The 12,921-nt window shown below is 41.6% G+C and overlaps 1 protein-coding gene across 1 annotated transcript in view; it reads right to left on the minus strand.

Annotated features, from left to right (window-relative positions):
* Positions 1 to 12,918, minus strand: part of CLVS2 (clavesin 2) — a gene marked incomplete at its 5' end in the record, with an annotated part of 48,480 nt that extends 35,562 nt beyond the window's left edge. The window contains 2 exons of the mRNA XM_009574376.1: positions 2,382 to 2,556; positions 12,665 to 12,918. Coding sequence (XP_009572671.1) covers positions 2,382 to 2,556; positions 12,665 to 12,918 — 429 coding nt within the window. The remainder of the gene's footprint in view (positions 1 to 2,381; positions 2,557 to 12,664) is intronic.
* Positions 12,919 to 12,921: the final 3 nt, after the last annotated feature.

The raw sequence follows: 12,921 nt of genomic DNA on the forward strand, positions 1-12,921 counted from the left end.
ATCAAATTCAGTGGTCACTAATCCCACTTTCCCTGTCCCTTTCCACCAAAGTTACACAAATATTTAAATTCCCCAAATGGTAAAGTTCAGCATCTTGAGCCCTGTTAAATCTTATAAGCCAAAGTAAATTCCATTTCTCTGATTAAATACAGAGTATTTACAAAGACCATAAATAAACAGTGTGTGTGAGTTGTTCTTGTTCTTTTTCATACCACCTGACTAAGCACTTTTTACTTTGACATCATTCAGAACGATGTTTCTGCTGCGCATTATTGTCCAAAATAAAAGAAAAGACAGTCTCTGTTGAGGGTAAGGGAATGTAACATTTAGGCAGGAACTCTTGCAAGAAGGTGCAAATAAACCTGCGCCTTGCCCAGGGTCTCTGTGTATCACCCTTCCACCATGCTTTCCTCTTATGTCCTTCCTGATCACACTTGTTTTTGAAGTGAGGTTCTCTTTCCAAGATGCTCAGTACAGTTGTCTTTAGTCCTTTCCATTGACTCTAATATATCTTTACATAGAAAAATGTCTAAGTAAAAGAAAAAGAAAAAAAAAAAGAAATTAAATAGAAACAACCCCCCAGGTAGTATAACTACTGGGAAAATATCACCAGAGTGTCAGTTAATTTTGCTAGCATGTTAGCCCTCATTCCCTCAGTGGTTCTCCACAGAAAATTAAACACTGTGTTATGAGAGCCCAACTAATTGATTTCTTCAAAAGACTTGTGGTAAAAGGCCTTGTAAAAGATAGCAATATCTGTCACAGATTAGGACAGATTCCTCAAGTGTTGGGAGAGTTTTATCTCACGTTTGCCTTTTCAGTGCCTTCTCATTCCCTCTTCTGGAGCATTTCGTGCCCAGTTTTACATTTCTGGAGCCACCAGGACTGAAGACAGTGGGCACAAAATGATGCCCTGCGTGCTGGCCACCATCAGACTCGGGATATTCGAACATACAAAGCTGGGGGCATGGGTAAGTTAAGCCAATGGACTTCACCTCAACTCAGTAATGAACCAATCAATGGCAGGAGAACACAGAGTCTCAGAGCCCACCTGAAGTTTGGCAGGTCATCCATCATATTTTCGGATGCAATTATCCACTGCAGCTCTCCTCAAAATAACACCTCTGATTAATGTCCAAGAAGACACACCACCATTTAAAAACAAAGACTACTAAAGTATTTATTCATGTTCTAAACATTAAAACAATGGCTAACTTTGAAAAACAGCACAGAAAAGAAAACAACTTTGAAAGCAATAAAAGGAAATGCAGCACTATCGGAGTACGGATCTCACTGCTGCCTTCTGATGTAGTTCTCAAGACCATGGAATCACACTGTTGCATAAGGAAACACAACAAAATGAACATTGAGATCTTTGTCTCATGACTGTCACTACCCTTCTGTGTGCAACAGCGGGCTGAATACCGGTTAAGCTGTTTTAACATTTAGATCAAAACTCCATACTGCTGCTATACAAGTTTCTTCAAAAATAGCAATATCAAAGTGAAGAAAGTTCAAAGATAAGGCTGTTATTTTGTTTTATGAGTAATAAAAATGTACAAATGATAAAAACATCACAGAAAAGGAATATATGTCCTTGTAAAACCAAGGCACACTGTCACAGGAGGGAATTACTGGTATTTTTAACACAGCAACTCAAGCTTGCACAGCAAACAACTACTTTACAGATTCTAGTTTTTCATTTTAATAAGCATTAAAGATCATAGGAGACAGCCAAGAGTTATGTAGTATCCTTTCCACCAATGTGCCTGTGCCATGTAAAGTGCATTTACAATGAGCAGAAAGAAATTTAAATTGCTGTATACTCAGTCCCAGAAGCTGCTGCTCAAATTAATCCTGACCCAGCAAAAGAACCAAGCACACACTGAACTTTCAGTAAGTAAATAGTCCCAGATAACTGCCTAATCACAGTGCCCCACACTTTTCAGGACAAATGATGTAGAGCCTGTCTCCAATGGAATCAATGAAAAAAAACCCACCTGGCGTGGCAGCAGCAACCCATATTTCATTAGCCCTGTGCAAAATGATAAGATTAACTGATTACTTCTAACTTGTTGCTGCAGAAGCTACAGTCTGAATTTACAGGAAGCCAGCAACTTCAGAATAAAGACAGAAGAGTTATCTCTTACTTATGGCAAAGAAGGAGCCTACACACCAGGAGTTACTGCCCTTGGCTGACTGAGCTCACGCGTTAGCTTGTGCCACTGAAGCTTGTCTGCCCGCCCATACCTTAAGGTGTTAATAGCCTTGCTATCAAGTTGTTCTTGGATTTTTGTTTTGTTTGGGATTTTTTAGCCACCTAGATTTGTAATGAACTGCAAAATGAAGGAGAGTCAGGAAAAGAAAGAAAAGAAGGTTACCTGAAGGCCCTCTATGGCTAATCTAAGCATGCTTGGTGTGAGCTTGGAGGCCTGCTTGAAGGTGAAGTTGCTCCAGTCTATAATCAAAACAAACCCATTCACTTGAAGCTCGGGGTCTTCTATCATGGCTTCTAAAGAAAGAAGTATGGCGCGCAAAATATCCACCAGTGTGTACCTGTGAATGTTAAGGGGAAATTCGGTTAGAAAAGGAGCAACGACCACAGACGTGGAGAAGTTCTGAGCGTTCTTCCTTTGTGCTGCTTGTCAAAAGTTTAAATCAAAGGAGTGCAAACGTATCCTCAGAAGTCATGGGTATGTAAAGCTGGGAAAGTCTCAAAAGCTCAGTTAGTTGAACTCATCCTCTGGAGCAGGATTATGTACATCTAGACCATCAGCCAGCCAGAACAAACTACAAGAATAAAACACACCAAAAGCAAATTTGAACTTATCTGTAGTTTCCTAATCTGCTTTAGTATCTACGCATTTTATTAAAAGTCTGTACAAACATATCTATCCAAATTGTATTTTTCAAAAATCATAATGATACCAAAACCTGAGTCTAACACCAGAAGACTAGACCCAAAGTTTCCTCCTGTATTTTTCGAAGGGATTGAAATAACAGCTTCTACAACATTATCAGCTAAAAAAGGGATTTCCACATGCTCCCCTTGTCCCTCTCTCTGGGTAATATTTTCTCTTAAATCTATAAAGGGTATTACAGAAAGCTGATTACTCAAGGATCTTGAAAGCAGAAAGTAACACACACTAGGGCTTTCATGTGTTTCTGGTTAAGAGCAACAGCAACCTTTTAAGAGTTACTTAACTGCCTTCTGAGTACTTTGTATACCTAAATTATGTGGTTTCAGGAGTAATTTTGGAATGTGGTATTCACCAGTCCTAGAATTTTCTATGTTAAATTTCGGTTTACAAAGATGCCACCTAATATGTAATTATGTCTTTTACATATATGCACATAATCTTTTATTAGATCGATGATCTTGTAAAAGAAAACATAATTCCATATTGCCAAGCCCTGTTGAGTATAATCTTTTTTTTGAAGCTAAAGCACCTAATACAGCAGCTGAATAGCTTAAATATATACGGCAATGTCATCTTTAGACTGCCATATAATAGAGTTATTAATCAACTTGCAGTTTAGCTTATTGAGTTTTTTAAAAAAAGGCGAAACACCCGAATTATTTGGGATTTTTTAAGAGATAGGAAAGTAGTAGTTTAAGTTTTGTTTTTTTCCAGGCTAACTATGTTTTATATCTAAAAATCTTTTTTAAAAGTAAGTTAAATAGTTACTGAAACAGATGTAAAATCTTCAGTATTTGTGCAGGCATTTTTAAAAATAGCCCTTTAAAAATCTCCCATGATGGCATCAAACATAGAAGTTCTCAAAATCATGAGTCCCCAGAGAAATCTTCACCGTACTGCATATGTAGCAAAGAACATCTGTACCTATTTAGAAATTACATTAAATTATACAAATTTCTACTTGCTTTAATACGAGTGCACTGTTCCGTTGTGTACATAACTATATTTTGAAAGTATCTGCAAAAGAAAATATCACAAATGAAATTAATCTGCTTTAGCTGACTTCTCGCATCTTTCCATCTTTTTTTTTAGCCAACTAAAACTCAGTGAACTGCCCAACTATGCATTCCTAGGAAAGGGACTAGAAAAGGACTCTCTTAATAACAGCCTAACACAAGTGAACAAGAGAAAGTGTGTTTTCCCCAGAAAACATTAGGGGAAGCATTGTTTTACACGATTCTTCTCTCCATTTTGGAGACCCTTATTTTGTTTTGAATTTGGTTTGGTTAACTGGGATAGAAGTTTTCATATTCACTCCTCTCCTTTTCACTTTTCTGAGATTTAAGTTTTTTCTAAAGCTTTACTTTTCTGAGATCTAAGGTTTAGAGGAAGTTCGTCATGCTCCCTCTTTTTTTTCAGGTTTTTTCAACTGGGAGAGGAAACAGCACAAGAAAAATTCTTCTCTGTAATTTCCCTACGGAAATCCTCAAAACGCTAAAATCCTCTATTTCTTTTTGGCAGAAAAAAAAAAAAGACCATTTCTGTAAATGGAATTTCGTCCACGGGGGAAAAAAGGACATGCCTTAAAACCAATTTTGAAGGAAAACATTCAAAACCTGGATCCTTAAAGTTGTTAGCGCAATTTGATCATCAAAGAACTGTCAGGCCAGGACCCCTTTTTTGCAGTAGGCACAGTGAAGCAAACCTGGAGCACCCTGCCTGCCCTGACCAAACCTGCCTGGGGGCAGAGGGGCCGGCGTCGGGGAGCCAACGCCCGGGGCACGGCGCGGCTAATGCCTCCCTCCTCCCCAGCCGGAGCAGCTCCCCCAAGCCCAACTGCTGGACAGGTGGGGAAAATGCCACCGCCGCTGCTGAGGCCTCTGAATAAGCAAACAAACACACGCCCCCAGCGCCGCAGTGTGAAGAGAGCAACCTGAGGAAAAATTAAATCATTCACTGGCTCTTTCCCAAGCAAGCGTGCGCATGTAAAAGGGAGTGTAGGGAGTGTTTCGCAGCACGAAGACTATATAGACAGTTTTACTGGCACTAAAAAGGTCTTAGTTTGCCTAGCATATCTGCAGACCAGTCTACCTATCCAATACAACACAGGTGCACGGACAGTGGAGGGCACCCAATCAACATGGGAACTAAAAATCCCCTGTACGATCCGCGTTTTGTACAACTGCCAGCATCGGGATTGAAACACGGGCTTAGCCTGAGGGAAGGAGGCTTACAGAGTCGCGTTCAGGGTTGGGACTCGGCTCAGAGCGTGGCCAACTGCCTTCAAGCCCACCGGTTATCTCCACAAGGTGGTGGAGGTCTCAGAAATACCGGGTTTTTTATCGCTTAATGAAACTAGATGGAGTTACAGCCTATAAGAGGCCTTCCCAAGGAAAAGATTGCAAAGGGCAGGAAATTACATCACGTGAGACATCGGGAGAGCAGCTAATGCCTCAGTCTCATGAAGATCGTCTATCAGAGCTCATACAAGAAACAGATATTAGAAATACTCAAATCCTAAAATTAGCCTCAACCCCACTTGACGTTTATGCTGCCCCACTCAGAAGATCCCATTTTCCAGGTGAAGAGCTCCACGAAGCAGAAGGCTGCTGCAAGCGCCCTACATTCGGTCCAAGAAGTTGGGTCCCAAGTTCCTGATGTAGATCTCTAATGTCCTCCCAAGGGAGTTCAAGAAGACATCACGTGCCTTAAATTAACGGCTCCCTGGTGGCACAAGGCTGCTAGAAATCTGGTGCATTAGACATAAAGATTCTTTGTTTATGAGGCCAATCAGGCCTCTAAGACTGGCCATAAAATGCTTTTATGTATTACCTAAGTGATAAATATATAGATGTATATATGTGAACACATATACACCTAATTATGTCCTGAATTCATTCAAGTCAATGGGAAAACTGTCAGGCATCAGTGAGACCAGGATTTCAGCCACCACAGAGAGTAACCAATGGTCGCAGGGCTGGGCCTCCACAAATCTATGGCACATTCACCATCACCATAACTCCTACTGCAGGCTTGCTTAGTGTAAGAAATACAGTCCACAACGACGACAATATTGTATGTTTACCCACTGAAAAAGACAAAAAGTTGTCCTCTCAGTGAAAACAAGTCCTGAAGAACACAGGTCTAGCTAAAAGCAAGCAGGAACACTTTCTGCCAGAGGAAGGTATCTGAAGTACTCTTTAAGTCTAAAAAGCCACATCAGGAGTATACAGGGACATGTCACTAACAACCAAGCTTCCCCCCTCAAATACCCTTCGGGGCAATTAGCTGAAGATAGGAGCTATCCTTCATTCTGTAATGGACCTCCTCTCTTGGTTTGGATACCTTACTTAAGTACAGTACAGAAAACCAGACAAGAAGGACAAATCCATTAGTGGATATTTAAAGCAGCTTTTACTCTGGACACATGCTGAGGCAAGCCAGAAATGTAAACCCAGTGTGATAGATGAAATCTTAGGTGCTGCGAATGGCAAGCTATTGAAAGTATCGGCTGAATAGCCCAGCAAATGAAACATGATTAAAGAAACTATACTGAAGCTTTCACACAGCACAGAGTTATTTGCATAAAGACTCATCTTTAATCCACCCCAGCACCATGCTGTCCAACATTTCACCTCACTCCTACTACTGTTCATGTCAGCATCAGGATGCGCAGGCTTTACCATAGCATACGCTCCATTCTTAGCTGGTCTTTAGGGAAATGAAAATCCTACATAAAATGAAGCTGGGAAAAATTACTCTGGATTGTGTTGCTGAAACTTTTATTCCACGTTGAAATTCCTTTCCATGTAGATACAGAAATATAGAGAGAAAAACAGGATAAGCTAGTGAGTGTGAAATAAATTTGGTCCAAGATGGCTTTGACTGCCTTTCTACTTTAAAGAAAAAAGAAAAAAAAAAATCAACATATTTAATTTTAAGAGACCATAGTGTTCAGTCTGAGGGGAAGATGGTATTGTTTTATTCTTACCAATCTGTGTTAAGTAACAGCGTGTATTTAGGGGACAGCAAGCCGCTCATTTTGCCCTGGCCCCAGCTTTACCATGACCGGTACGTAGGGTGTGCTGGGCCTGATTTGCTGCAGTGCATATTCTGTAGTAGCCTGGAGCTGGGCTGTGCAGGCTTATTTATTTATGGCTAAATTCAGTTGCATTCACTTGGTTAAACATACTCTTATAGGACATATTGTAGCTAGCAAGGTATTACTAATTGCTAGGATAATCGAGAACTCACGGTTAATTTAAATGTATTTAATGCCCTCTATTTATAGAACCATGCTTAATTCGATGGAGAGCTTAGACAACTTTTTTAGCCCAGTTGTTAATGTGAATAACAAATGCTGGAAATATGTTATCACATATATAATGCACTCTTAATGTTCCTTTTCTATGTGAGTCCCAGCTTGAGTTCAAATGAGGTGGGGACTGGTGTGCAGACACACTCTGCTACCTCTTGAAATTTTTCATTCAGGTTGACTTTAAAGCAATGAGCCTGGGAAGGCTTGACAAGTTAATGGCCACACTGACAGTGATTCTTTCAAATGCATCGGGATGGCTACCATTTTTACCACGACAGCGACAGAGCTTTCTAGGGTAATGCCTCACTGAGGTCTTGATTTGTCAAGAAGAGAACAGCTCAAACAATTAACTGAGCATCCTGCTCTCTTGTAATTTAACAGTGGCAGCAATTTCCCCTTTACAGAAAAGAAAAGTTCTTTGAGAATTTTCTATGGGACATGAACAGATTCAAAGTATTTCCAAGGATTTCTGGGAAGAAAATCAGGATGTCTGGCAGACACTGCTATCAATTCTTGGTAGTACTTCACGACGATCTTTCACCTTTACCTCTTGGTTATGTGGTCTATGCATCCTCTTCATTCCCAGAGGCCACTGTGATTTCCACCAGGCCAACAGAAAGAGAAGAGACAGGGAGCATGCAGGGTACAGATGTCTCATGTCAAATCCAGCTGTGTCAGCTGTTTTCAATATTTTATGTTCTTGATGATGGGTGGCATCCACCGTATCATCTGTTTAACCAGATTCTGGTTCCAGTCGATTCACATTTGCACTGAATAACAGATAATCTGATTTGGCAGAGTTGCCCTACTGTCTCTATTGCTATTTGTCACCTCCCCCCCGATATCAAGAAACCTCAAGTTATTTTGAGAATTAAAACTGAGTGGCATGAGTCTGCCTCTCAGGATGCAAACTGTTAACTAGAAGAGATAAACGGTAAGTCTTCTTTGCTTGAATTTAAGCCATATGTCTCCTGAAGGTCCCAAACATGTAAGGAACACACAATCTGTATTTTAAGCTCATGACCATTTGGATAAGTAAAGCTTTCTGTCAAATCAGCTCTTGTACCACTGTGGTTTAAAAGAGAAAGCTGGTCAAGTCTCTGAGCCATCATCCCATTTCTAACCTACTGCTCTGGCTTAATATTTTTAGAATTTCAGTGAAACAAGAGCCCTCAAGATACACAAAGAAGTACCTAGAAATGATGCCTCAGATCTCCTTGGTTTGTCAGTCTGGGTACAGATTTGAAAGCTGAAAAGATGGGGAATTGAAATTTCTCTTACAGCTATTCTGCTTAAATAGTGGCAGCATGCCCTGAGCGCCCTTATTCTAAAAACAAAAAAGCACCACCAGTGTTACAAAAATGCATAGAAAAATAGAAACTGCTTCAAATATTTTACCAGATTAGCTTTTAGATTCAGATTTAATACCATTCATTGCTCCTTATGTTAGTCCAGTGTCTAAGAGTCACAGCCACAGATGAAGATTCAGCTGATCTAAATTTTACATTAGCATTGATCAAAAAGATCCCTAGCCAAAACACTCACAGTCTAAATACAAGTGATAATAGGCAGATAGGGATACCTGGGGGAAAGCTAAGAAACAATAAGACAGCATCAGTCAGCAGAAGAAACCGTAGAAAAAATGACATTGTTTGCACTAGTTAGTAATTATTATTTGAAAGATACTACTTCCAAACAAAAATCGACTCTATTAACCAGGTATCTTGTTATTGTTAATATGTTGTTATTGTTAGCATTGTCACTTATTTTGTCACACTGCCTCCGTCAGAGCTTGAAAAATACCCTGCCGACTCGCTTGTGGTTAATAGCAAGCTGAGGAGCAGACCAGCCTCCTAATAGCTACAGAATTTAAATTTTCATTTAATGGGAGGAAAAGAAAAGTTTCTAGCACTTCTGCACATGAAAGCATAGTTTCGAAAGCAAACCAGTGGACTCCGTCTTTGCCCTGCTCTAAATCATCTGATGCAACAGCAGCGCTAAGGGTAAGGAGTGCAGTGGATTTCCATATTCCCTGAGGCTGATGTGAGCTGACTGGGTCACTGTGACACAGACAGGATCTGGGTGCTCCTGCACTTTTCTACTGCACTTTTCTATTGCACTTTCTAGGAAAAGTTCTGAGATAATTAAGACAGGGAAAGATTTCAAATAAATAGCATCAAAATGGACTGATTTTCTGAGGGAATTTGTGTACAGATGCCACGAAACATGTAGAAGAACATGCATGACAACAGATCCCTTGCTGCTGAGAGTTGAAGTTAGTTGTACCATTAACTGAAAAAAACTTCACCAGCTGGACACATTAAGAAAAAGGAGTCTTCAAATGCACGTACACACCTACAAGCCAAATGTAGTTATGAATCAACAATCTGGAAGCTAATAAGGAAGGCTGATCCCTCCCCGGTTGCTATCCAGCCTCCTGGCAGGAGTGCCACCCGTCTTCACTTTCCCCATAGTAGAGACAGGATGGAGAGTTAGGCAGGGTCCCATTGAAAAGCTGCTGGGCTACTCAGTACTTCACCTCTCCTTTTTTTGTTTGTTTGTTTTAAATACACGTCTGATTTAGTTGTTCAGATGGTAGGACATCTGGTACAGTTTTCAGGCCCTGCTTTAATTTAACGATTTAACAGATTTAACATCTAGTACATAGGCTTGTTTTACCAGGAATTTTTTGACTCCCACGCTTTTCTTTCTAATTGGAACTATGTAAATCACAGGCTGCCGGTGCTATATAAATCATCTATAGTATGTCTGCTATTCATTTAAATAACAAATCGGAACTTTTTATTTCTAACTATTACATGCTGGCCATAATAAGTCGTACACACATGATAAATTTGGAGCCTTGCTGTGCTCTATTAACTTAGTTTATGAAGCGTACGAAGAGTCCTAACAAGACAGACTTCAAAAAGCAATCCTCCCAGTGTTGCTGTAAGAGGAGCACTGCTTTACGTACTGTAAGATCTCAAGTCAATTAAGGCATAAGCTTGAGACATATTGCGTAGCAGCTCCAGTATAAGTTCCATACACAATGGTTCAGTTGCTGAACATCAGATAACAGAAGACACTAAATTAATTAGAAAAGAGAGTGACCTAGCTCCATTGCCAGACCTGTCACTGACTTGTCATGTGCCTTGGAGCAAGCCACTCCCTGCATCTGGGCTTCAGCTCTCTCCCCTTTGTCTGAGTGGTCTATCTGAAAACAAATCCCTTGCTCTGAAGCAGAGGCGTACTGCGGGCGTGCAGTGCTGAAGAGCAATAGGGACCCAACTGCAAACATGGCCATTAGGTACCCCTGTGTACCCCAGTCACTTCCCTATTATATCATAAATAATAATAATTGTACCAATAGGACTTCATAAAAAAGAACACAATAAATTTACTGTTATGTCAGCTGATCTCATGTAGTTTAAATATCAGCACATCCAAAATTAAGAAGAAAATAAACCTATTCTTTTTACATGGCAATTATTTTTTAAAATGCTACTTTATCCCTGAGCTGGAATTCTTGGTGTTCTCTTGACTAGGAACTAATGATCTGAAAAGGGCCACATAAAGCTTTGGGTTTTTTTTTCATTAATGAGAAATAATGGCAGACAGTAGGCCACATTGCCTGTAACAAGGGAACTTCTTCATAGTAGACATACGACTTAACAAAAGGTCTAAACATCCATTTCTTTGCTGATTCTTCCTTTGGGGATTTTTAAGAGTTTGTGGAGTTGTTTTTAAAATAAAAAATTGACCTGGTCCTTATGTGGGAAATAAGGAAGGTCCTTTGTGAGAAGTGAAGTCCACTCTGAGACTTAGCCTCATCACCACTGCTTCCTCACTCAGCTGCTTTGGCTCCATCTGCCAGAAAACTGAAGCAGGGAAAGGATGCTGGCCCCAGCTCTGCGTATGTTCATCCACACTTTCTAGTTGTTAGCATGGTCGTGGGCAGTTTTGATTTGTGCCAGACATCTTTCTCCCAGTCCCTGGGCATGATTCATGGGTTAGAAAGGGCCAGGAAACTCCCCGTAGGCAGTGTGGATGTGGCCACCCTGTCTGGAGAGGAGGAAGGCCATGGTGGGCCAGCAGCCCTCTGGGCAGAGACCTGTCCCTAGCTGTAACACTGACTGCTGCAGGGAGCTGTGGGATCACCCCCTGCAATGACTATCGACACAGCCTGCAAGAGCTACACAAACACTTAAAGGGCAAATTTAAGCCTGCTGATCCCCCAAATTTCATCCTCTCTACCCACACTGCTAGCTCTTTGTGTCCTCCCCATGTTTCAAAATAGCTGAGCTTGGGATATCTGCACTGACCACTCAGCACTGCCTGTGCCCAGCCTGAGCTGACTGCACAAAAGACAGTTTGGGTTCATGTGAAGGCAATTAGCAAGATTTTAAGTTTTCTCACTAAGAAGTGCTTCAGATGCTAAAACTGCTCTCAGGTTGGGAGTCTAGGGAAGCCATGCAGTGCTCACAGGAGTAGGCTTTAGAGAGTTCACTCTTAATGGATTCATTCATTTACATGTATGGGAAATCAAGCAATTTTGGTGACTGTAATTTTAGACTGCAGGAGAAACTGAGCATGGCACCTAATGAGGTATTTAGAATAATCAAATAGTGTCACATAGTATCAAGCCGATTGCTAAAAGAAAGGGCCTTGATGGGAGACAGCTCTTGGGTGAGCCTGCTAAGTCATCTTCAGGCTAGAGTAGTCCTAAAAAGGATCAGAAATTGTTGTGGGGACTGCACTAGCCTCCTTCAATTTGCTACCAAAGCTTTGTAGGCTTGTATCTTATTACGCAGGGAATTCACACTTAGAGCAGCATGAGCGGGGAAAATAAGTTGTTACTGTAACTTCCATCCTGGCATTTCCAGGTGGCTCACGAAGAGCTTTCTTTAGCAGAGGGAAAGGATTCGGAACCTCATTTTCCTGCACTGGCAAACTTTTCAGCTCAAAAGCCATGATGGATACTCCTGTTTTGTACACAGCATCTCTCACTTTCTCCTATGGCACCTGAGCAGCTCTGTGCGTGCTGAAGCAGAAAGACCAATGGATTGCAACCATTCTTTGTCAGGGGTTTAAGCACATCATCTAGCATGCCAGCTCGCTTTGGCTAAGGGGAGGCAGAAGGGTGTAAACCTCATATCAGAGAGTTGAGAAGAGCACCCAAGCAGTTCCTACTTGCCTCCCAAAATTCAGACCCTAAAGGATGAGAATGTTGAAAAGGCCCTAAGCCACAAAATACATTTCTCCTTTCTCTTCTCCCTCTGCCTTCCGAGCTGCTGCCCAGCCCCCCATGGGCAGAGCCGGGTGTGTCCCTGCTGCCCATCCATCCTCCCTCTGGTCTGGCACAGCTCTTCCCGCACATTGCCCGGGGAAAGAAGGGGTTAAGGCGGGCGGATGGCTCTGCATTTACCTGCTCTGGTCCCAGTTGGCAGCAAAAAGGACGAGGATCTTCCTGCCATAGTGGTCCAGGTTGGCCAGCCCGCCGGGGAAGCCATCCTTCAGCGCCTGCTTGATGCCCGGGTCTGTGGCCTTGAAGCTCTTGAACATGTCCAGGTTCTGCTGGCGATATTCAAAGTACTGGGCCAGGAGGCGAAACGCCTCGAAGTGCTGAAACTTCCTGGCCCGCAGGAACCGCAGGATGAAGGCATCGTCGGTGCGGAGGAAGCC

This window comes from Fulmarus glacialis, unplaced genomic scaffold (assembly GCF_000690835.1).
Source record: "Fulmarus glacialis isolate BGI_N327 unplaced genomic scaffold, ASM69083v1 scaffold22783, whole genome shotgun sequence".
NCBI classification, from domain to species: Eukaryota; Metazoa; Chordata; class Aves; order Procellariiformes; family Procellariidae; genus Fulmarus; species Fulmarus glacialis.